The 26,027-nt window shown below is 40.9% G+C and overlaps 1 protein-coding gene across 3 annotated transcripts in view; it reads left to right on the top strand.

The window, feature by feature from the left end:
• Window positions 1-26,027, top strand: part of BCAS3 (BCAS3 microtubule associated cell migration factor) — a gene marked incomplete at its 3' end in the record, with an annotated part of 391,462 nt that overhangs the window by 82,571 nt on the left and 282,864 nt on the right. For all 3 annotated transcript variants that reach the window (XM_082493341.1, XM_082493342.1, XM_082493343.1), the window contains exon 13: window positions 8,640-8,733. In XM_082493341.1, coding sequence (XP_082349467.1) covers window positions 8,640-8,733 — 94 coding nt within the window. The remainder of the gene's footprint in view (window positions 1-8,639; window positions 8,734-26,027) is intronic.

Genomic DNA, 26,027 nt, shown 5'->3' with positions numbered 1-26,027 from the left:
GTCTTCCATTCATATTTTTGCGATCTGAAGTTTTAAAATGCTATTAAAGTAATAATTTATTGTCAGTGCTGAGACTTGCTTTCAGAATTAACATCATATTTTTTTTTCCATGAAAAGTAAAATAACCTTTCTTTCGCATTGTTAGATTTTCGTGGTACAGAAGACTTTTAAACAGTCTTTTCTTACTGAAACGTGCGTCGAGCAAAAAGAAAGTCGATTAAAAATAAATACGCTCTGTACGTGGTCTAAACAAAGACTGCCATTCCACACTGTCCCGGTAAAGAACCTCCTGGTGTAGGGGCTGTCGTGTGTGCTCGTGACCCCCGCTGAGTTCTTGTCCCGCGCTCCAGCTGGATTTCCACTGCCGGGTGGAAATGTAAGTTTTTGTGCAGCCAGCCTCATCTGACAGGGGCCGGTTGGGATTTTGGCAGTCGCGTGAACGGGCTGGTCCCACGGAGCCTGGCAGGGATCCTGCGCTGAGCTGGCGGGAGCGGGCAAGCCTGCGAGAAACGGCACGCCGCGGTTCGTGTGGCGTGGGCTCGGGCTAGCGGGGTGCTCCCGCCTGGTTTCTGTAGCATAATTGAGCGAAGCTTCAGTTTGGGCAAGCGTTTTCGCGAGTCTGACCTTTAAAGGATGCGAGTAATCTCGCTGGACTAAATGTGATGGCTCATCTGCTTCAACGTGCACTCGTAGTTAAGCATCGTGCTGATTTGAAACCTGTGTGGCTGTTTAGAGCCACGCCGAGTCTTTCTCACCTCATTAATTTCTGAGATTATGTTACTCTCATGTGGCAAACTGGTTTGCTGATAGTAGTCATCCAAACGACGTCATTACGGCCACTTTGGTTGAAAGAGAAGAGCGGTTGAGCAGCGCCTGACGCGGTCCACCCTCCCCTGTGCTGTGGAGGAAGCGATTGCCGCCCAGCGCCGTGCGTAGGGCAGGCTCAGTCTTCTCGGTGCTGCGTGGCGGGGATTTTTCTAGTGTTACTGGTTTATCATCCCGGTTTTCAGATCCCAGGTGGGAATTAGGACAAGAGGAAATGGGCTCAAGTTATGTCAGGGCAGGTTTAGATTGGATATTAGGAAGCATTTTTTCACTGAAAGGGTTATTAAACATTGGAATAAGCTGCCCAGAGAGGTGGTGGATTCACCATCCCTGGAGGTGTTTAAGAAAAGGGTAGATGAGGTGCTTAGGGACATGGTTTAGGAGTGGTGGTGTTTTTATCAGGGTAGGTTAATGGTTGGACTTGATGATCTTAAAGGTCCCTTCCAACCTCACTGATTCTATGATTCTATGATTCTAATTAAGAGCTCTGGGTGGCTACGAAGAGATACCCCGTGGCTTCCCTGCTTCCTCCGGTGATGAAGGTGTCTGGTTTGGAATATTTGGTTTCTGCCGGGTGGGGACGCTGCTGGGCGGCTGTGCCCGTTACGAGCTTCGGTCTTCCTAAACGGGCTGGGAAACCACAAGGGTTAGTAATGCCGACCCAGTGTTTGCTGAACCGAATTCACAGTTTGAAAGCCTTGCATCCCTTTCATCAGAGATGTGTCTCGCAACACGAATATATTCGTGCGCGCGTGTGTGGTTTTCAGAGGTCGTCAGCCTAATCGTAAATGAGGGGAATTTCAGAAGCAGAAAGGAGTTATTTTCTTATCGTCAGCGGACTGCAAATGTAAAAGGAATACCTCACCTCCTTCAGGTCAATAAAGATTTCTATCTACCTGCACAGCCAACGTAAGAATTTGGGTGTTATAATGAAACAAAACAATTTCCAAGTAATAAAATATATCTTTAAGATAACACATAGTAAAAAAAAAAAAAAAGGCAAGAATCTGTTTTAAAAAGAGAAAAAAGTGGAAGACTGCAGTAAATCTAAGGCAAGCAAGCATGTCCTTAGGAAGGAGAAATAAGCACTTTTTTCAGTAGGGGATCAGGTGTTGGTTTTTTTTTTAATATAAAAAATACATCTATAAAGGCTTGCAAAGTAACGATGTCTGCGCCTGTCCATTTACTCTGAGCATAGCAAGACAGATTTTAAAGGTGGAGTGAACTGCTCCGTGCATGTGCACAAGCATATAGATTTATTTGCCAGTAGGACGATGAAGGAACATGTTTTGGACATACGCCAGAAGGAGTAACTACAGCTTTAAGTTCTCACTAATTTTTTATTACATCTGCGATTTCAAAGATATCCAGCAGAAAGAACGCGCGATGGAACTTGGTGCATTTCATGCAATCCACTGTGCTACCACGGTAGAGGTTGAAATGGTAGCATAGCACTGAAAAATACACAATTAAAGACCAAAGAAATCTCCTGATGTGATCTTTCAGGATTAAATCTATAGGGAAAATATTTTTAATGAACCTTATGAATGTAGATATTGTGGTAAAATCTCATACCCAGCAGTTGTTTGTGTAATAGCTCCTGCTTTCAAAATTGGTGGTACTTTAAGAAAATTTGAATTATGAAGTAATTAAATAAAGGCAAAGGAATGTAGCATTATTGAAGCTGGCTGTCATGATATATTTGTAAAGGGAGTAAAAATAATTATCGAGATGCCCAAGTAACTTTGTGGTAAACCAAAATATGTTAACAAGGTTGTGTGCTTGTTTAAACTTCCTTCTAATGAAGTGTTAGCGAACTTTTCAGTTAGATGTAATGACTATTTATTTGAATCTGTTAATCAGTTGAAATGGATAAAACTAAAGCTGTACAGATGTCCTCTTTTTCAGTAATTGGAATTAAATGTGTAAGACCTTAGTGGCTTGAGTTTTAAAGAAAAATTATTTTCTTTCGACCTGTGTTTCTGTATTCTTAATTAATTCATCAGCCAGGCCACCCACATGTAGCCGGCAATAATGACCTTTCTCAAAAGTCGCCGGTTTTGTGACTGAATGTAAATCTGTTAAACATCTAACATTTAGTTGACAGAGAAATATGTGGTCATTTAAAGATGCAAAACTTGATTCTCAGTGCTTTTGATAGAGCGATGTGATTGATGAGATATCATTGTGTTGCTTTCACAGATCATCCAAAACACATGAAAATATTTGAGGAAATATTTTAGAAATAACTTAGAAAAATAAGATAACATGTTGATCTTTTTATGTTTTAAAACACGATTGGTGCTTTTTTTTCTGTTCCCTATTAACTTTTTATTGCATTAAAGAGGAATTTTCAGAAAAAAAACCTGCAGACTGCTGCAGTTTCAAAAGTTCATTTTCATTTGTTGGGGAATGGATAACGATTGAACCAAATAAAGATGCTTATCGGGAGCGAGAATCGCTGTGAAACTTTGGTCTAAAGCAAAAAGAAGATAAAAGAATAAAGCATATTCAATAATAAAACTTTAACTACAGACGTAATTCCACTGGTCATTAACACCGGTGCTTTTCTTTATAAGAACAGCTTTCACAAAGGATAATTTGATGTTCCAGTGCTCATATAGTTGGCATCAATTTTCTTCACTTTTTATATCTACGTGTATTACAGAAGAATTCTTTTTATATATAAATATAAAAAGAGCAACAGGATTCCCTCAGAGCATAATACTGTCTGCCTTACTTTTATTAAAGGAGATCTGTTTTTTGTCAAGAAGACATTTTTGTCCCAGATAAATGGTTCAGGCTGAGCGCGAGGCTGTTTTGAGTTTATGCTGGATTCTATTAAAAGGAGTGCAGTAGTTAATGCCACAGATTTATCACTTTTAGCCCTTTTCCACTGATGTTTGACCTTAGCTATAAGTTGGGGGAGGCTAATTGGGGGGGTGGGTATGGAGGGGGTCGGGTTTTGTGCATATGAACCGGAGCGGACGCTGCACTAACTTCAAGTATTTAAATCAATGGAGATCTTAATAAGTATACATGCAAAGAGCTCTACATGATATAATATTCGTATTTCTAAATATTGCCAAACCTATTTGTTTTTATGATGATGGGATTATTCTTTCTTAATTTTATTAAGAGCAGGACCTGCTTGATTAGATTTGTGTCCATTTTTATTTGTGTTACTTTCATGTTTTATTTAAAAACATGTCTCCACTGGGGTAAGCGGTGTAATTTGCCTTTAAAGATTGAAATAATTGAAGTCATAATTACTGGTGGCTTCTGTTCAGCAGTACGGAAAATGCAACGAATGAAGAAAAATATGGCATAGGAGAAAAAAGCTTCGGCTTCAGCTATCTCTTGCCCTCCGAGCAAACCCTCTTTTCTGATAGCGGATGCAACGGACCCCTGGGTGTTTTGTCTGCTTCTCTTTTAGAGTGAGATAGAGAGAATCTTGGTTCACCTGCGATGAGCTGCCGTGTTGCGCTGTGCCGGCGCGGGGCTGGCGGGAGAGCGCCGCGGCACTGCCTCCGCACGGCCGAGTGCGGGCTCTGGCGCCGGGCAGCGCTTTGGAAAATCATGTTGCGGGTCCCTCCGTCAGGTCCCTTTTGGGCATCAGAAATAGGCTGAGCGCGGCTTTGCGAGGCCGTCCTGGTGGAAGAGCCTCAGCGTTCCTTTCGTGTCGGTTGTTTTTCTTAAAATCTTCTATTTGTAACGGTAGGGAGCTCTGCGAGGAAGATGCTTGAGCATCCTGACGAACCTCAGTGACTATGTAATTATGAGTAATGCTAAGATTTATGAACCTTTTTCAATGAGAGACTTTGTAAGGTCTTCTACTCTCGGTGGTTAGAGGCCGTTACCTTGGAGAACGAAGACTGTTTGGGATGAAAAAAACAGAGCCGCGGGATTCCTGTGGGCTCTGCACGCCCTGTGCGTCGGGAAGCTGAACCAGCTGCTTCCTTCCAGCTTTTTTGACAGCACTTGCAGGCGCTATTAGGCAATTCGTACCACTGTTTCGACTTCCAAGAAAAATTTCCAACTCTGCTCTTTTCAGTGGTAAGAAACCAAAGAACCAGTCGTACAGTGTCAGCGTTGGTTTGATGTGCCATTTCTTAGCCTACGGGCATCGTTCTCTCCAGCACCTTTGCAGACAGTGTCTTCCACATCGGCCTTTGCAAGACGTGGTTTCTAAAACCTGTGAAGTCTCTTGAATACAGTCGTATTCTTCATGACTGTACAGCTCCGGTCTTCATCCTCGTCTGCGTGAAACCTGTGCTATTTCATCTATCCAAATCTATACAAACCCTGTTGCACTGGGGCAGTTATAGCCATTTGAAGATCTCTAATACAGAAAATAATATATTCCCTTATAAAGCACCTTCTTGTTATATCAACATAATTTTATTTTCCTTAAGTTGTACGCAGTGGTGAAAATCATAGTATGATTTTAAAGATGTGCAATCTCTTGAGTCGGTATGTGAACCGGGCAGGTTTGGGAGGGACGTTTCCAAAGAGGCTCTTCTTTGGTGGTTGATGGAGTTAAGTCAACTGCTGTAACTCCTTTGATTTTTTTTTTTTTTTTTTTTTTACCCTCCCTTTCTTTGTCGTACTGAAATTGTAAAAAGTGATGTGTGTTTTCCCCAACTGTCTGCTGCTAAAGGGCAGGGGAAGGGCACGACAAATCGTGCACTACAGCCCGAAGATTTAAATACAACTTGGTGATTTTAATAAAAAAGTACTACTTGTCTGTTCCACAAGGATTTATTTTTTCATGTTGATTTTAAAGAGATTAAGAACACTTTTCCAACTTCATCGTACCGTGCACAAGCAGTTGTGTTTCCATGTGTGTTTCAGAAGCACGTGCTTCCCCTCGGTGGCTGCAGCGGGCAGCAAGTGGCCGATGTCAAGGCAGGAGGTGGTGTGGCACCATCACAACCTGAGTTGAGTTTCAGATTCTCCGCTGTCCAAGGATCTCCAGATTTTTGAGTAACGAAGGTGGTTTTGTGGGTGGTTTTTTTTTTGTTTGTTTTGTTTGTTTGTTTTTGTTTTTTTATTTATTTATTTTTATTTTTTTCTTGGCTAATGTAGGAGATGAACATACTTTAGTTTGAGTCTGAAAGCTCCGCAGGAGCCGGGCTCAGTGGCGGGTGAGGGTTTTCAGGACCCACAAGTTCACAGTGGCTTTTCTTTCTTTCTTGATTGGATGTTATGCCGATAAATTCTTCCTTTTTTTTCCTATCACAAACAATGGACTTGTATAACAGCTGAAAATCGGCTTTTACAGTGAAAAGTGGAGTTTTTGAAAAACTCCTTTTAGATTAAACACAAAGGTTGTTTTTCCAGGAAGATAATTTTAAGCAGTGATTGGAAAAAAAAACACTTTAAAGCATGGAAGCAGTTAGCACAGCATACAAAGAAGACATTTGGGCTTTATTGTATCCTCATATTGGTATGTCTGAGGTGTTTCACCATTTTTAACGTTGTGAAATTTTTACTTTGTGTCGCATTTCCAGAGGAAAAATATTTAAAGGTGATCTTACCATCCAGAGCGCTCCTTGGCTGTTGAATAGGGGGGTTAAGTTGCAGAGATGATAACGGTGCTGTATTTATCATTAGTTTTAAAAAGAAACCCAACCAAAACACGTGCTGGATTAATGTGTAATAGTCTCCAGTCTGTAGAAGATGATGCATGCGGAATATGCAGTATGGCTGTTTTTAGCAATGATTTAGGTCCTGTTGATACCTACACATTTCTAGGTTAAATATTTTTGTTTGAGATGAGATCTAAAACAACCCCTTCTGTTTCTTTTGTAAAGCTGGTTTGTGATGTTACTTTATCATTATCATGTATCTTTAATTAGAGTGAAATGTTGAGGCTTAGACCAAGTTAACTCAAAGTGGGAGCTGTGAAAAGATGATGCGTCGGAGTTATTTAGTGCAGTTTATATAGGCTGAGAAAAGAACACTGTTTCTTTGAAAAGCTCTTAGGAAGATCTCCAGACCCTTTGGTTAGTGGTTCTGGAATAAGCACGAAATGCTGACAACGGAAAGCAAAACCATAATTGTCCTTATGTGACAGTGCCAAGTAATTCGAACATTTAAAGTAAGTCAGGCGCAGGCCTCTTCATCCGTATTACGTGACTTTTTTAAACATTTAAAGATGATTTCTCTTTTTGAAGCATAAAAATATCTTCAAATTATTCTGATATCTGTTAGGAATAGGAAGTATTAAAAACCTTTCAGATTATTTTGGAAGCAGCAGACAAATTATTCTGAACTTGAAATGGGAAATTTTGCACTATCTTATTAAGAAGGTGGTTTTTGCTTACCACAGAAGCACTTTTATTAAGTGCTTTTCTGACGGATCTTACTCATTGTTTTACTTAATTTAGTCTTTAATATGATGTAACCAAAGAATAAAAAACTTTTTCAGCTCCCGCATATGTTTTGTCCGCACATCTTTTGGTTCTCTTCTCTAAGAATATCTTTGCCTTTTCACACAATTAGGTGTTTGTGTCCTTGTGTCCTTTTGGGGGTCCGTTTGTGTGTCTTCACAGTCAGCTTTAGTTTTGACCGGCCCAAGTAGTTTTAGCAACTTCAAATAACCTTTTGTTGGAAAACCCAAAAGCTCATCCTTTGTCCTTTCTCCAGAAGATGTTGCGCAACACAGATCTCAGTCCAGATATTTCCCTTTCCTCTCAATTTCCCTCTGTTGTGAAAACTCTCTCCTACCTTTGAATGGTTTCTTTGTTCACCAGAAGGTACTTTACGACAGCATGATTTTTTGAGGGGCTTTGATTAACAACCACTGTTAATACTGTTACTTAATGTCCACTGAGGCAATTTCAAGATGGAGAAAATCCGGGTTAGCCGTGTATTTCGCAATGCGGCCGCTTTCGTGCGCCCTCCCAGGCCTTAGCGCTTCTTGCGTCGTTTGGAAATGCGGATACCCCGAGTCCATTGGCACTTATCAGCAGGGGGCGAGCTGTAGTGTTCCTCCCCGCGGAACGGGGGAAAACAAACCCGCTGCCTTGGACTGGGGTTTTGGTCCGTTTCTCCACTCCTTTGCCATGTGTACTTTGAATCCTCCCAAAGAAAATAACTGATTTATGTAATGGTTAAATATTCCCTTTTCTTTGAAAGGCTCTGTGCCACCTCTTGTTTTTCTTTCTATTATGTGATTATTTTTCTTGTGTTACTGCTTAGAGAAAATAATTTATTATTTACAGTTAAAGTGCGTGCTCTTCAGGGTAATTACACCAATCCTCCGTACGTTAGTCCGACCGCGCGCTGCTGCCGAGTCTGGTGGAGTGGGAGCTCCTGTCCGCTGGAGAGCTGAACGCGCAGGAGAGCTCCTGTCACAAGTTTCTGAGGAATAATTTTCTCCGTTCTAGCCCCACGGAGAGCTCACAGCCCTCGCTCCAGCCGGCGGCAATGGAGACCTGAAACCTGGTTTCTCAGCGCACGGCATACAGACGTCTTTTGTAATAAGCTTCTGTGCGACCATTAATGCTTTATGTAGCAAAACAGTAATATTTTTCCATTTTGCCTTATTTGAATAGGATAAATAACCAGGGAACCCAGGTATAAAGTGGATAATCCTTTCTAGTTAATAGTAGGTCGTTTCAGCGTATCTCACGTCTCTTTATCTCAAAAAATTGCAGAAGGTTATTTGTGTTTAGTTCGCATGCAGAGTTTCTAGTTCATACCACTGTGTATATCTCATAAAACAATTCCTGTACCAGTAAGATGGTATTTTCTTAGGTGTATTTTTATTTCCTAACGTCCCCTTTGTCTCTGCTAATGTTGTGCAGGTGCTTGTCAGCGAGGACTCTGACAGCGACGGCATTGTGGCCCACTTCCCTGCACATGAGAAGCCTATCTGCTGCATGGCTTTTAACCCCAGTGGTAAGTTATTTTACCGTTTTTATGTGATAGTTGTAAACAAGATGAAGACAGTAAAACACCATAGGTATGTGTTCCATTGCTTTGGAGCAATTGCAGGTACCCTTGCGATACGTGCAAATATTTCCTCACCGCCACAAGGGCTTTTGACCTGCTCAGTTGGGTGTTGAATGTGTCATACAGCGGTTAATTTGTCTTTTACGGAAATTTCAAACTTAAGTGACTGTTACACTATAGAATATGTGAAAAGAATCAGTCTACGAATTCAGATGTAGCAGAAGTACTAAGGAATTCTTTTTATTTTGGGTATCCAGATGTTCTGATCTGCAGGTCTCCAGGGGATCAGCACATGTATTAAATTGTACTCCTCCATAAATATGAAAATAAAATAAGTTATTTTACTGGCACTGTTTTTCAAAGTAACTTATGCTGCCATTACGTGTTTTGCTGATGAAGAGTTTGCAATTCTGCCTTCTCTCCTGGGTGAAATCAGCTATAATCTGAAAATACTTTTAAGAAACTCCTCAAAAGTACCTATTCCTCTCCTTCCTCTTTATGAATGAACAATGGCTGTGGGCAGCAGAGATTACTACAAATCTTGTCTGTTAATAAATCTTACCTGTTTGACAATTAACACGTTTATTATCCTATCTATAGACAGCAAACCCTAAATGTTTTGGTGGATTGCACTAGTCAGTGAAACGGCCAGCAAACCAACAGCTTCCCCTTGCCTGAATAACTGGTTTCTAAAATGTAGCAAATGCCATGAGGATCTTGAGGACGAAGTCAAATTTCAAAGAATAAAACTAAATGTCTGTCATTTACGTTTTCACTTTTAGTGACCAGTTGGTCTTGTTCTGACATTCCATCTGTTATGTCAGAACTCTTTAATAGTGCTCTGCAGTTCGCAGCGTTTTCACTGTCAGCTTTTGACATAAAAAACTGTATTCTCATCTGGCTGAATTTTCTCCTGATACTTCAGAGAATTTTTTGTGGAACTCTGCGCGTTTAACTGAGAGTCCACCATGCCGATTCCAGAACAGTAATATTTTTGCTTTGTACCTATAGAAGGATAATACCTCGAGTTGAACAATGCTGAATAAGTGAAATAAATGCAGCTGCTTAAATTAGAATGCTTTATAGATATTAATTAGATGCATCCTTAAGACAATTTTTATGATTAAATTTAAGGAAAACAGAATGTTTATGCAAAAGCAAATTAACTTGTTATTTTTTAAATTGAAAGAGATATTTGCATATTGTTGGGTTACTTGTGTTATAATCGAGTTCTTTTGGTTTGCTCAGGTACTAAAGTTGCAGTCCTTCCTGTTGATACAGCAGACTGTTACCTTGGCTCTAATAGTATAATAAGATACTTCGTGGCAAAATGCTTTTCTAATTGGTGTTATTTTTGACTGATTGCAAACTGTGTCTGTTATGAGAGGTGTGCAGGAGGGCTGGTTCACAGGACGGTGTTGAACCGTACCGCGTGGTCTGGGTACGGCAATAACAAAACAGTTGAAAACTATTCCCTCAGCTGCCGACAGTATGAAAGCAGCACTTCACGCAGGATTCTCTAGTCTTTATTTTAACATCAAGGCAGAATTTTGTTTGAAGCCAGTGTTGTAAGTAACATCATCTTAATCCATTATATCGTGGTATATTGCCAATCAAGCTGATCTCATTACAAAGCAGAACAAAACGAGGTGGCTTTTGAGACTCTCTTCATCTCTTGGTTGGTTGTAGTGAAAAACCACTTCTACTCATCATTCCAAGCAGAGTCTGCGATGCTGCGCTAGAACAGAGCAACTACAAACTTTTGCTGTGCAGGCAAACAGGGAGCGCTGATCTGTTTCAGTTAACGAGTTTATTCTCTACGGTTGATCAAATAGATTAATTTAACCGTGTCGCATCCCAGGGGCCCATGAACTCCACAAGTATTCACGTCTGTAAAAACTTACAGGGTTCTGTTTGAAAAAAAACCTAAACCAAAGCCACCACTGCCGCTGGAAACCACTGAAGGTCAATGGATATAGAAGATGGTTACGTATGATTTTTGTGTAGTAAACCAGTAGAATAGTGCCACAGCCACTTTAAGCTGCGTTTTAAAGGTATCGGTTGCCAGTAAGGTACATCTTTTAGGTTTCTTCTTTTTATATTTTCTTACTGAACAAGGAGCTTGCCTAGCGATAAGTTAATTGTGGATAAAATAGCAGTACAGAATTTATAGGTATCAGTGTGGGGTTAGAACTCGATGATCTTCAAGGTCCTTTCCAATCCAAACCATTCTGTGAGTGTGAGAATAGCTCCTGGGAAGGGGTAATATATTGCTTCGGTGTAGGATTATCAGAAAACAATCCGACGGGAAGGAGAGAGACTGGCTAATGGCAGTAAATAGCAGTCATATTTTCCCCTCATCTTTCTTTTCGAAAGCAAGAAGAAATCCTTCACTGCCCTTCAAGCGTCCAAGACACGTTAAGTTGTCGCGGGCCTGATTGAGTCCGTTGCCAGCAGTGGCAGGTCTCTTGCTGGTGGGGAGGGTGGCTCTTGGTGTGGGGTTTTTTGCTTGTTTTGCTGGGGTTTTGGGGTTTCAGGGTTGTTTTTTCATCCCAGGAAGGTGGCTAACCGCTGTGGAGCTCTGAGCTGGGGTCGTTAGCAGCCAGGGCTTGCCGTACCCGCAGCCTTCCGCGTGAACGGCGGTACAAGGCAAACTCATGGAAGAACAAGCAGGGGGAGTCCTGAGTCCTGCCTGGGGTTTCGCTGTGCTCTGTAGACACTTCTGTAGTGACACTTGCTGGCATTAGGTCTACCTTTTGTTTAAATTTAAGGCAAATCTATTGAATTCTTTTCTGGTTTGGAGGCATTCAAAGAAAGAAGAAAGTTGGCGTACAGTTAGCTTTTTTGTATTACATCTATGGCTGCTCTGAAAATCTGGTTGAATAGTAAAATAACAAACTTGAAATATTTCTGAGTGTACTTAGGGGGCACCGTAGTTTGTTGTGGTTTTGTTATTATTTTTAATGCTGCCTAGCATGTCCCTGTGTACCTCTTCCAGACCCTTAGGTTAATAAAAGCTTGCTTCTGAGTCAGTTGATCTTGGGGAGACTGTAAAAGTCTCAGTCTGAGACATACAGCAAATCATGTTTAACATTAGAAAGGAAAAAAAAAAAAAAAGCCATAAAGGAGGAAAAACTGCAGTTCCTGGTAGTTTAGGTTTTCTCTGTGTTTTTTCCTGTGTACACCAAACTTTAGTCTTCAAAGAAGTTGTGATGGTTTCCTATGGGGAATGGGTTGCTGGGTTGTTTTTTTGGGGGGTGGAGGGGAGGGAAGGGGAGGGTTTGTTGTAGAGCTGAAAATTTGTGGCCAGGCATCTCATCCACAAAATCCCTTAGTCCGATGGAATTTCTAAAGGCCGGGTCCCTGCGTATATCGTTATTGCCTCTCTGCTTAACGTTTTTCATTTTAATAGGTAAGATATGTAGCAGTTCAATAAAAGTGAAAAAGAACTGGTCCTCCTTTGCCATTTGTTGCTGATTGAATCCTTGGGAAACAGACATGAAATGTGAACTTGGGCCTTATTCTAGTGGTAAAAATAAAAATTATGATGTGAGCCCCCGTAATCCCTTCCCTTTGCCAGTTGTGTTGTCAGCTTTGGTGGCAGTGTTTCTTCTGGCGAGTGGGGACACTTCCTATATAACATTCTTGTTCTCTTTTTGGAAGTTTGCTTAATAAATCTGGTTCCAAGTTTCAAGTTCAGGTGACTCGGCGCTGTTACTTGTTTTCTTTTTTTCTATTTTAATTGCTAGAATACGAGTGTTTCATGGATCCTTTTCTGCCGTAGGAAACTTACACGGTTTTTCTGTACACGTTTTTTTATATGTCAAAATTGTGATTTATTTATATAAAGCCCTATACGCCAGCGATTGTTTTTGTGAATTACATGAAGATAAGTTCCCCATTCTGAAACATCCGTGTTTTGATTATTCATTTTTTTTCCGACATCCATCCAATATTGAATGAATTAAATTAACGTTGTAGTAATAATTTAGCATTGCCGAGTGCCACGGAAGAGACGCTGTGTATTAACGGCGAAAAGGGATCCGATTTTGCAGCCTGGTCGCGTAAGCGGTATTGCATACACGTGGTGTTTATTTATTTTTTTACCGCAAGCCCTTCCTTGCACCCACAGCGTGTGGCGGGGCCGCCGGCGTGTCGGGGGAAGGCGCTGGGGGGCCCCGGCGCAGGTGATGACCAGAAATGGGCTCCTGCCAGCAGGGTAATTCATGCAGCTTGGAATCGGGCAAGAAGCCGGATGAATTTTGCGGGGAGCTGCGGCTCATCGGGCGCTGCAGGTACGCGGCGGCTTTGGACGGCGTTCACTGAATGCCTTTTGATTAAAACACTTTTTGGCAGTTGACCGGGAGAATAATATTGCGTCAACCTAATGGGGAAGGATCCGCGAGGAAGAAAGTCACATCTCTGAGGCGGAGAGAAACCATTGCGAGGGAAACGAGCCGCGTTCTGAGAGTATTTAGCTCGTATTTGAGTCCCCGTCTGATCGTCTCTGCAAAGCAGCTGCTGCAGGCAGAGCGAAGGGCACCGTGTCCACTCTGTCGTTTCCGAACAAAGGCAGGCGGCTTCGAACTTTTAGGAAGACTTTAAGCCCTTTATTCTCGTCTTGAAAAGCGTTAATAAATAATACAAGGAAATGAAGTAATGTTAATAGACTGGGGACTTGGTTAATGTACCTCTGGCGTGTATTCTGATGTGGTGGAAACAAGAGGCTTATACTTACAAGGAGACTCTAAGAACAGTTACTCTAATTCACTTACTAAATGAGAATCACATTAAGCTTCTGTGGGGATCCTTTTACTTAGCGTTAGCGTTGGCTTGATTTATTTCAGCTTGACTATTCAGATTTGGATTAATTACAGGCCAACTTACCGTGGACAGAGCGTCCAGGCAAAAATTTAGCACTGTTTAGTAATTCACATGAGGTAATCTAGATTAATTTTTCAGACTGCCTCTGTGGAGTTATGCTCCCAAACCTACACGTTGCATTTTTCCTGGGTTATGTGGTTTTTTGGTTTGGTTTTGGTTTTTTGTTTGTTGTTTTTTTTTTTTTTTTAAGAAAATCTGGTTACCTTTAGTTTGGGTGCAGGTTACCTTTAGTTTGGGTGCAGGTTACCTTTAGTTTGGGTGCAGAACAGGGCCTGTCTGTGGAGGACTCCAGTCCGTACCCCTTGGCCACAGGAAAAGAATCCAGGCTGTCGTGGGCCGCTCTGAGTTGCAGATAATGTCACCTGCGTGATTTCCCCATTTTGATGAACATACGTACTCTCTTACTGTGTTTTACAGCACAACATGGCCTTCCACCATTTCTTGGAATGGTGATTTGGCCTTTCCCGTGCTATATATTTAGAAATGTCAGTTATGTACGACCAGTAACAATTGTACAACCAGTAACAGTTTTCTGTTATAGAATATAAACAGCAGTATTGATACGAAGGTCTGTATTTATTACGGTTGAATATTTACCAAAATTAAAATGTAGTCAGGATTAAAAAAAAAATTGTAAAATATTTTATTAGTTATTAAGATGTTTTTTCTGTCAGTGCAACATTATGCAAGAATTTGTCATTAAGAGGCTTTAAACTTGTACATGTATAAATATTTATACTTTTTATTTTTATACATATCTATATAATATCTATTTATGTATGTATATATATTAAAAAAAATAGGTAGAACCCATTTGCGGAATGCCATAGTCATTATAGTGTTGAGGAAGAATCCTGTGTGCTACATAATGTAAATCAACAAGAGTTTATGATGTGAACTCTGGATGAAGGTGCCCTGGACTAAATTTTGGAAGTTCACAAAGGGAAGGAATACACCGTAGGGGGCTACTTAATTTAAGATGTTTTCAGAAAAACCTCCAAGCTTTTAACGTGTTGATGGTAGCGTGCCAGGAATTGTGAATGTACGCAGGGTCTGAAATGGGGAGAGGGAAGGGGAAGGCTTAAATGTTACCAATTAGAATCAGTTGCTCAATGGTAAACTGGATTAGTCTAAACTGGAGAGTGTCTAGACTGGAGACTGAAGGAACCATACAAACGTCCTCGTTTTTCATTATGCTGTATTATTAGACGCTGCGATTTAGAAAGGAGGAAAAAACCTCACCAATTCTGATGTCAGCCGTAGTCCATTAAAACTAATTCCCTTTGTTCCCTCTTCCATCGTAGCCATAGGGATGATCGCTGGTCGCTCTCGTTAAGGCAGTAAATACGCCGGGCTCCATAGACCTCTGCCATGGGCTGTTATGGAAATGGCTGTATACGGCTTCTCTCAAATGTTTCGGTTTATTGCGGTTCCTTTTAATATTGGTCCAAAGTATTCGCTGGTTTACTTTCATGTAAGGTCTTGGGACTCGAGCGGAGTTGTGGATGCTGAACGGAGGTGGGACTGAGAAGATAAATATCCTGAACGGAGGTGGGACTGAGAAGACAGCCTGCAGGGTGGTTTGGAGGCGTTAGGTCCGCTTCCCACTTTTGTTTTTTGTGAGACATTTCTATAGAAGGCGCTAAGGGTATCTATTATTTGGAAGGTGGATTTCCATGTGTTTAAAAGAATCGGTTATTGATTTTTATTTTTATTTTTTAATGAAATTATGTCCCTCACACGTAAAGGAAACAAAGTGTTTAGTTTTGGAGGGCTGCGAGGTGGGATTTCTTATCCCTTCGCATACCAAACCTGAAGAGTGAGAGGGGAGCATCATTAGGTGTTTGGCAAACACACCAAGGTGCTGTATTTTTTTGCAAAATATAATTATCTGTATTATCCTCCATACCCATGGAATGTATTCCAAGATAAGTTGGAAATTCTGGTATTCTTACCAGCCTAATTTTTAATCATCTGATTCTTCATTTGTATCTACAATTTTCAAAGGAAGTGACCTCTTTTTCCCTTTTCTAAATGGACTTCTTTCAAGTATGTTCGAGTTCCTGATTCTCCATCTAATTAGTATTTGTAATCTTACGCATTATGGAGAAGAATGCTCATTGATTGTTAGAAAGAGATATTAAAAAAACAGTACTTTTGGTTTTATACGCGAGTAATTTTTGGGAATTCCACAGAATAGCATAAGCTTTATGTTTTACCCCTCTATCTAATTCTTTCATGTGATTTTGTAACGCGTAGTTCCTAAAGCATTAATCATCTGGTCACTGGGTGTATTTAAATGGGCTCTGGGCTGACACACAAACAAATATGTATTAGACATACACAAAAAAATTCTGTTCCTCTTGTGTGTGAGGAAGATTATGGAAAAAAATCCCTACACAAATGCTGTCCCATCGCGAGTGCGTGTTCTAATGAGAAACCACCAGCGAAGAGTTAGCCGTCGTTGGCAGATCGCATCTCAAAGGAAGAGTTAAAAATACAGTAAAATTTACATGACGGAATAAGACTGCAAAATGAACTCAAAAGAAAATACTGCCTGGTTGGCTAGCTGGCACGCGGGCTGTGGTGTACGGCTGCTATTCATAGACGTGAAATTAAAGGACGCAGTTAAACGCAGTTGTGAAACGTCCAGTCCAACAGCTGCATTTAGTTTGTTTTTCAATTTCTCATTGCCTTTCTTGTTTATTAGCTGTGACTCTGAGGTCAGAATTAAAACAAATATTTTAATGGCAGCATTTATGATGTTGGCAGGGAGGGCCGGGGCTGAGCCCGGCGCGCTGGGTGGTGCGGGGTAGTCCCGCGGGCTCGAGACGCGCTCGCGAGGGGTGAGACTTTGGCGAAGCGTCGCGGCTGTAAATCACAGCGCCGATAAGCATCCTGCAATCGGCTTTGGAGTTCTCTGAGCAAACTGGACTTTGCATAAAGGCTCTGGGGTTTAGGAGGCCAGAGGGGAGGATCCTGTTATAGATTTTTAACACGGTAAAAACTAACAGAATTCCTCTCTTCGTTTTGACAGAACTAAGGTATAACGGCCTTTATGAACTGTGATAATTAAAACCAACTTGTGTGTAAATTATACGCATCTATTCCTACTATAGAAACTGTTATGCATGCTTTGAGAGTACTTTTAGAGTCAATGGGGCTGTAGTTTTATTTTAGTAAATTGTCTTTCTTCACCACATTTAAGAGCAAATTACAGATAGCTTATTTGTGCTAAAGCTGAATATTAGTTGCTAAATACATTGTTGTCCACACTTGTGCAAGTTCAGTACAGCCGTAGATAATACGATAAAAATAGAATCCATAAGGAAGGAACTAAGATCTGTGTTTCAGAAATCAGTTCCAGACTCTCTTATTTACCGTTTCTATTAGCCAAATTTCATGATAAGCTGTAAGTTTCCCCTCCACCCTGTAGGAAAGCAGAGAACTTTACAGATGTGCCAAGCTTAATTAAGTTTTATAAACAGTGAAGCTAAAAGTATCCTTTTTTTTTTTTTTTAATTTTAACTTTTCATTTAAATGTGGAATGTATGTATTTTTAACATATAGCTATTTCTCATTAGTATGTCAGAGGAGGTAGAAAGTACATCATTTGCATTTTGAAAGTTACGTAGCTCCAAGGTTTAATACGGATGACACGGTGATAGAGAAGTTACAGAATTTCTTTTCACCTTCCTGCTAATGCCAAGACTTGAAATGACGCCGGGCTGGTGGATATGACAGGACGCAGTTGGTTCAGCCTTCAAATCTAGAGCAGCTGCTCATCCTGCCGGAGCAAATGTTATCAACAGCCCTGGAAATAACCAACCCCCTGCTTTTTAGATCTGTCTGTACCGTTATTATTTTTTTAGGGCAAAAATATGTCCCCTATCGGAGTATCTTTTGTCTAGCAAATGTGGCTCACGCGGGACAGAATTTTTGAGAAGAGGAGCTGGAAAAGGAACTTGCTTCTCAGTATTTGGAGTCCGAGTCGTAGCTGACACATGGATTCTGTTTGTTTGGTATGGTTTAGGGTCATAAAATTGGGATTTTCTAGGATTTATAGAAATATGAAGCACAAAGAGGAATATACTTTCTTAGGGTAACTTGAGTTATTGATTGGACTAGATTTGACACAACGACGAAATGTGCGTTTTACCCGAAGGCTGCCTTTGCCTGGAGGCTCTGGAAGAGGAAGGGGAGTTGAAGTGTGTCTCAAGGCGTAACTAATAAATCACAGTTTTTACTTGCCATGTTTGAGATTTTGATTCCAACAAAAACAGTGACGATATCGATACAATCAAGTTTTTAAATGGAAAGGATGGATTTTGTGATTGTAAAACTTCTGTTTGCTCAAGAAAGTGCTTTCTAGTTCAGGAGGTTCTTGTCACGGATACCTGGTTGTTCTCCGGCGCTAAAGTTTTTAGCTAACAAATGTGTGACCGAATTCAGCTGGTTGCTCTTCTTTTCGTGTCTGGGAGAATATTTTGTAATCAACTGTAGGTATTCCAATTCAAACTGAAATTTACTCTACATCAAAAATATTGATCACCGCACAGGTTAATCATGTTTTTTGGCAAGCTTTTTGTATGATGTATGGATGGTAGCTGCGGTTTATAGGTTGAATTTTAGATGGTTGGTGACAGTTTTAATGAACACTTTAACGTCACATTCATTTTATTGTCTCTAACATAATTTCATTCTGTGCAATTCACTAGTTAATGGATAGTCTGTTCATTTATCTAGTGCACGGGTCAATAAGTTTCTCTCCCCTCTCCCTGTGTGGAGGAGACGGAGGGCCGGATCCTCTCCAGCCTGCGAGGGAAGGGATGGTTTCTATCCCTCGCGCTCCCCGACATGCACCTTGGGGTACCCCGGGTTTAACAGCAGCCCCACGGACGTGTGGTGCTGCAGGCACGGCGCCGGCAGCGTGTGCTGGCCGTGCTGCGGGTGCGGGTGCTGCCTTCCCTCCCAGGCAATGCTGGCTATTTTATTTTTTTTTTCCTTTTTATTTTTTTTTTTTTTTTTAACAATGCCAGCTTCATAAGACAGAAGGGAGTTACAGCCCACCTCTATTTCACACCGACCTATGCTTTGGCGTATGCTGCAGAAGGAGAATTTCATATGAAAATTAGGTAGAAAATGCCATTTGTTGCCTGTTGAAGTTAATGTGTAGGTTTTAGTTGTCTCAGTCAGGATTGTGGTGGGGTCGGTGGCGGTGAGGCAAGAAGGGAATGTGCTGTATAAAACCGAGACCTCTCCCCGCCGCGGGAGTCGCGCAGCAGGGCTGTAAGTGGGTGTTGGGGTGAACAACCTCTGGGGCTGGAGTGACATCCCCCGCCTCCAGCTGAACTCAGGCAGCGCTTTTCCAGGCAGTAGGCTGTGTTTCTGCCAGGTTGCTGAGACACTTCTCAGCCCCGATCGAAATTCGAGACAGTTAATTTTTGTTCTTAAATCTGGCACCGTTCCTTAGGAACGTTCAGAGGGATGCTAGCTGTCCGCTGTGGCAGCTTCTCACACGGCGCTGTTTCCTTTGATTTTCCGTCTTCTCCTGTGCGGGTGAATTGGGATAGGGTTACACAAGGAAAGAACAACTACTGGCTTATCCTGAGAAAGGGAACCAGGCTGTCCTTTGCTGAAGATAAACTATATGAATCAGACCTTCATAGGACTGTCATAATTATTTGTTGTTTTTAACCCTTACACAGCAGGGTACTTTGCAAGCTCCATGCTGATTAATGCAATGCGCTTTGGTCACAGGGTCTTAAGGATGCGTTTGTGTGATTAAGCAGAATGTGAAAACACGTAGATGTGTCATTTTCACAATTTATAGAGAAAGTGTAGAGAAATAAGCCCTGAATGTTAGATAATGTGCGCTAATTCTGAGAGTCTCAATACGCAGAGATCAAGTTTGATTTTAGTGGATGCGAGGATGTCTCTTACTATTTTGTCTGTCTTCCGTGTGAACTGCACTGCTCCTCTTCCTCTGTAGCTCCACTTTCTAGAGAAGCCTCAACTTACGCAGACTAACGTGGGGAATAATTTTGGAAGTTAGGCTGAGCTACTGAGACAGGCAGAATGGGAAATCGTACTTAGGTCTTAATTCCTCTTTCACCGTGGTAACTGGTGAGATCTGAACTGGTCGTAGGCGCCTCTTCTCCTCAGGGGGTTTCTAAGGTCGGTCCTCTCAAAGGAGGTGGTCGGGCGCTCGGCGCACTGTGGGTGTAGCAGGCTCCGTTCAGATCCACGTGCCGTCTCGCTCTCTCCTAAGGTGCACTTGGCACAGCCCTGGGACATTAATTCCTTCAAAAAGTCATAGTTGCAGAGTGACTTATTACATGACTGCAGGACCTCCCGGTCTCTGATTTTTACTTTTGCTGTTGATCTGGGGCGAGCCCATTCGGACTTGGACTGTAGCGTTAGACACTGCTGACGATCCGCAGAGCTTTCCTTTCTTTGCTTTTATTCCTTGTTACTGGGAGCATACCTATAGATGTATCTATTACTTGTGTTCGTTTTGGGAATCTGCTGAAGAGTAGGAGCTTGTGGATCTACTTGAAGTTTGCTTATTTCTTACTCATTCATTACCGGTTTTGTAAGGTTTGTGCTTGGTTCTCAGTTACGCTGGGGAGGGAAGGCTTCATTGCCAAGAACTATATCTACAAAAAAATCCAGTAGGTGGCTGTGGGTAGCCAGGAAAGATGAGAATTATCCTGTGTTTGAGTTTTTTTAGAGGTTGTGCTTCAATTGCCAATTTGTTAAGGCAAGTAACTAGACTCACAGCCCCTGAAAAGGACATTTTGTTAGAAAAGCGTAGTGGTGGTCTTCTCTTGGGACAGCACGTTTCAATAAAAGCTTTTCTCTACACGTCTTAAATGTAGCTGTAGAAGGGTTTGCCAGCTGCAGGGTTCTGTCATTCTTACCGTTGTACGGGGAGCAAAAGATGCAATATTTTTTAGTACAAGCCCTTAAAACCAAACCTGGATACTATAATTACGTAAAACATTACTGTAGCTGTAGCTAAGTACACCTTCAATTTCGCAGTGGCACCAACTTTTAAGTTGGTGGGATGGGACAAGTACATTCTAATATACATAAGTAATATGTATTACTTACATATGTCAAGTAGGAAAGTGTAAATTCATACAGCTGCCTTGCGAGTTCAGAATGGGATGCGTTCTTGACCAAGACAGCTTCTGCGTAAGACAGTAAAGAGAGAGGATGTAAGACTTGATCCTCACGGAGTTAAGGGCAAGGTGGTGAGAAAGATTCCGAAGAAAGAGGTTTAGAGAGGAAGAAAGGCGTTCTCGGAGAACAAGAAGTGGGAGACTTTTCAAGCTGTGGTAGTTGACTGAATGAATAGTGGCATAATTCCAGCACTGCAAAGGGAGAGGGGACGGAAAAGAAGTTTGCAAACAGTATAGTAAACAAAGAGTAGAAATCAAAGCTGTGGGTACAATTGCAAACCAGTGTAGTAGAAGAGGACAGGTTAAAAGAAGGGTGTGTTGAAAATGAACTGTGAGAACTTCAGACTTGTAACATTAGGCACTGAAAGCTCGTTTTTGGAAAACTGAAGGCTCGAGAAGCTGTTACTGGCTCAAAGTCACGCAGTAACTCAGTGCCAGAGAAGAATATCACACAGGATCCCCAATTCTTAATCCATTGCTGAAGCCAGTAAATGACATGTCAAATTCAATTCATTTTTGTACTTTGATTTTTGTTGTTGTTTAATATCGTAATTTTAATGTCGGAGAGACTTTTCAAATGAGATACTCAATTAGTAAATAGCTAAAAAGTGCTGCTGTTTTATAAATATCTGGTTTTTTATTTTTTTCTTTTAAATGTGGTAAATAAATGATCTGCTTTGCAGAAGCGTTACTCCTGCCAGCTTAGCAGCTGAGAGCTGTGAAGTGCAACACATCTAAAATTTTAAATAATTACGCTTCCTTGGCTACAAAAGAGCTTTTCCATCCATTAATAATGAGAAAATTAATGTTGGACCAGCAGTAAAACAGATTAAACTGTATACCCCTTTGGATGCCTGACTGCACCTTTAACGGACCTGAAATTCCTCTGATTATTTAAATGTTCTATATTGAAATGTGATGGTGGCCTTGAGTTAATAGTTAAAGAGGTTTAAATTGGAATGTCTCTGCAGAAGTTTTTCCCATTGATCAGAGCGAGTGGGCAGAGAAGTACCTTATTTGATTGTTGGGAAGCATTGATAGTGCCTCACACATTAACAGAAATTTTTTTTCCCCTGTTTTTCCTACCTAAGGTGAACAAATCAGTCTTATTCAGCATGTAGATTAGTTAAGGTTTGGAGACATGTTTTATAATGGCAAGTGCTGTATAAGCTAATTTACTGCAGCACTGATACGGCCGCAGCCAGCACCTCGTCTGTGCTTGGACTTTTCTAGTGACTGCAGCTTCCTTCTCGAGTTTGCAGGATCAGTCTCGCTCTGGACCTTCACCCTCCTGCGTGCGTCATCTCGAGTAAAACGAGCTGTGATTATGGAACGACAGAATAATTGTTTGCTTTTTCTCTGTTTATTTTGACTTTCATTTTTCAACTGGAATTGTTGCCTTGGAGGACAAATATATTAAAAATAACATAATGGTGTCATATTTGACGAATTGTGATTACAAAGATTGTGTCTCTATACCATATATGCTGCGCCAGAAGGTGAGAAATAATTCATGATCTGTAGCTCGCTAGCATTGCATTAGGGTTTGTTTGTAAAGGAAAAGTGTCAGCAGTGGAATATTTTGGCATCAAAAGTGTAAATCTAGTCTGTTTTAACACAAAGTATGCTTGGAATGATGGCAAAAAACTTCTCATCGTGATTAGCCAGGTTGACATCAATGAGAACGCCCTCCTTGTGAAATAATTTCAACGCTGTTCTCTTCTGTACTTTTTAATTCCATTTGTGTACATTCTTCCTTTTTTTCTTTTTAAATGCCTCTCTGCATGAAACTCATTTTCATTTTATAGAAATACCTAATTCTAGAGCATTGCCTACCTGAAGGTGGAAGACTTTAGGATGTACTGAAAATTTAGGAAATTCTCAATCATTTAAATTATCTGTTAAATAATTACTACACCTCAGATAGTTACGATTTAAATAAAAAATATTGTTTAAAAGCAGTCTTAAATAAAATCACTCTTTGTTTTCTGTGAGTTTAGCCCTGAACAGGATCTTGAATCTGAAGAGAAATGCATATGAAATCCTGTAACTGGTGCTGTACAGCATCATGCTTCTTTGGGGGGGAAGAAATAAAAGAGGGCCAGTGTGGTGATTTGCAGTGCATTAACTCTCCTGGTTTTAAATTTCAGAAATATATTACTGTCAATAGCTTAAATCCATCACTACTTAACTTTTTAGAAAAGTTCCGGATTCGGATTTTTTCTAATCTCGGTGTTTAACCTGTTATCTCCAAAGAAATTTAGTTCCCCGAGCCGGGATTAAGTAGTAGGTAGCGGTTGATTTCCAACTTTTTCTTTGGTACCGTACATAAGCTTTTTTCATTGCTACCAGAAAGTCTTGCTTTGATACGAGGCCTTGAGGAGGATGGTCCGAGGCCGCCTATTTTTTTTCAGCATGTCCTGGTTCTGTAATTTTTCTAAGATTTTCAGTAATTTTTGCAGTCTCCTGTTCCTCACTTTTAAGAGAAAGAAAATATGAGGGTCTTAGTTTTGTTAAGCATTAAAAATGCGCAATTGTCCTAATCTCATATTATCCATGGTTGCTTTCTACGCTACTGCCGGAAATGTCACCGTTTATTGAAGGATGGCTCTTTAGTCACCTTTTTGTGATCACCTTTTTGTAGAAATTTTAGTCACCTTTTAATAGAAATTTTACATTTTGTTAAAACTTGTCAGATTTGCAGGTAAGTAGGGTGAACTTTAACACAATGCTGAATATATTGAAGAAGTATGTGGTCAACACTTGTAAATCGTTGATTCGTGTGGGTATCACTATTGCTGAATATATTCTGTTTTGATATGTGATGGATTTATAATTATTTCTAAAATATATTTAAATTATTATCAAAACAGTCATTTAGCACAGCAGGCATTGTTAATGAGTTGTTAACTTCCTTTCGGGTGAAAGATGCACAACTGTAGAAAAAGAGTAACATTATTTCTCGTCTTGACCTTAGTGGCAGCGGCTCTGTAGACTTCCGGGGGGGTGTCAGGATTTCACCCTCTCTCTGTAGCATTTACTTTATTGTTATTCCCGTGAAAAAGAGAAAACCACGATAATATGTTTCAGCAGTAAAAATGCTTACTGCCATCTGTAACGTAGCGGTGGGGGCTATGGCTTCGTATCCCATTGGAGGAATTACCAGGAGGGTTAAAAGAAAAGGGACTCTCTTCCCTTTGATCTTTTGCCCTCCCTGCCTCGGCTGCCCTCCGTGTGGGCCCTTCAGTTTCGGGGGGGAGAAACCCATCCTGATAAAATTTTAGTATTTATTGGGCCATCAGCTGTACTCAGTTAGTGTTTGAGACCGGGGAGTAGTTTTTCAGTGTAGAAAGTTGAGCCATCTGTTGGGCATAGTAAATGTCTGACGGTTTCCATACATCCAGCCCAAGCTCCAGAGATTCAGATCAAATACGTAACTGTCCGTAGTGAGTTTTATAGTGTATAGAGATCTCCAGAGTATGGTCATAGGTAGTTATTTATTCACAAAATATTTTTTTTCCTCTTTCTTTTGACTTGCTGAGGTTTCTTTAAATATTTATTTTTAAATATTTTTGATATCTTTATGTGCCCGTGCTTATTTTTTTGATGAATTTTGTTGATAAAATCACCTTTTCCTTATTTAGGTAAGCTTTTTTGAGACCAAATTTTGTAACTGTGGCATATGTGTTACACTTGGAAGTACACATGGGCTTAGTAGCACTAATATTTGGCTATATTTTGACTAGCATCAGCCTCAGAGAGGAGTTAAGTGAGCATAAATAAAGCTACTGTTCATAGGTCGGGTCATGTGTTTCATAAAACCACGGACCATATAGACTTCGTCACATCTTAATGAGATACGTACGCGACGGCATTGGCAAGAGAGCTGCGGCGGAGCAGCCGTGCGTACAGTCAGCGCGCGGAGGGCAGCGCCGCGCGCAACGCGTACGGACTGAGTCAGGGCGACTGTAAGTCAGCGCCGCTCCCCTGAGCTCTCTGATCCTGTCATGTGAAAACCTGCAAAGTGTAATACTGACGTTGCATGGTACCTATGCTCGTATTTAAAAAAAAAAACAACAACAAAACCAACCAAAATCTGAGAAATTGTTTGTATTTTTTTATCGCTGTTCATGTAAATACCATATTTGTGCAATGGTCTCCCTATGGCTCTTCACACACGGAAATGTAAGAGTTGCATTCTTGACTTAAGTATATCCGTGAATATATGTTTCCTTCATGCAGATGTATGCCTGTTTTCCTAACGTTTGTGCCCTTGGTGTTTTTAAAACAAATCCAACACAGCTTGAACGTGTCGAGTTCTTCAGCGTGTAATTACAGAATGACATTGTTTTGGAAGGCGGAAACCCCCTTCTGTTACTCTGAAAGATGGCATTATTTAAATGGAGTTATTCGTGAAACTTAAACCCAAGGTGAAATTGTGTGTACCTCATTTGTATGCATATAGCAAACAGCTCTGCAATTAGATAGGTGTTATAAATAGGATGTGGTGGGGATGCTTAGGCTGCTCAGGTTTCCTAGATTTTATAGCAAGTACCCAACCAAGATTTGCTGCTCTCTAATTTTGCCGTTTGGGCTAACCAGCTGACGCCTGGTTGAAAAGAGTTATGTTCCTACAAGGCCGCAGAAGCCTTAGTATTCCGTCTCCGTCTCCTTCGGATTGCGGAGAACTCTGTGTACCATCAGCAACTTCAATCCCACCCTTTAGGCCAACCCTCATCTATCAAAGCCGGGCTGAGAGCGAGCGAGAGGAAGCTCCCAGATAAACATACAGCAGCGCCTAAACTCCTAATCACCCTGGGCTTCCGCTTCCAGGCCCTATAATTAGAAGTCCTTCTTTTCCTTGTATTCCCAGTTGACGCAAATGCTTTTTGTGGCTTGGCACCTCATTTAGGGCGTGGGCTTAGTTTATGGCCAGGCCAGAGTCTGGTTTAGTCTTCTGATACTGCATAAATAGCTCCTAACCCACAGTCTACATCTGTACTGGTTTTTCCTTTTATGCATATATTCGCTGTATTTTTTTAACGTTTCTATCCTGAAAGAAGCTTATTGTTTCTCAAACAGAACGCACGAAAAGTAGGAAGCTGTAAATTAGGGCAAATGTATCTGTCAGGTAAAACAAAGCTTTGGTAATTATTTATTTTTTCCATC

This window comes from Vanellus vanellus, assembly GCF_965231255.1.
Source record: "Vanellus vanellus genome assembly, chromosome: 19".
Lineage (NCBI taxonomy): Eukaryota > Metazoa > Chordata > Aves > Charadriiformes > Charadriidae > Vanellus > Vanellus vanellus.
Note: the sequence above shows the minus strand (reverse complement) of the source record. Positions and strands in the feature narration are given on the sequence as shown.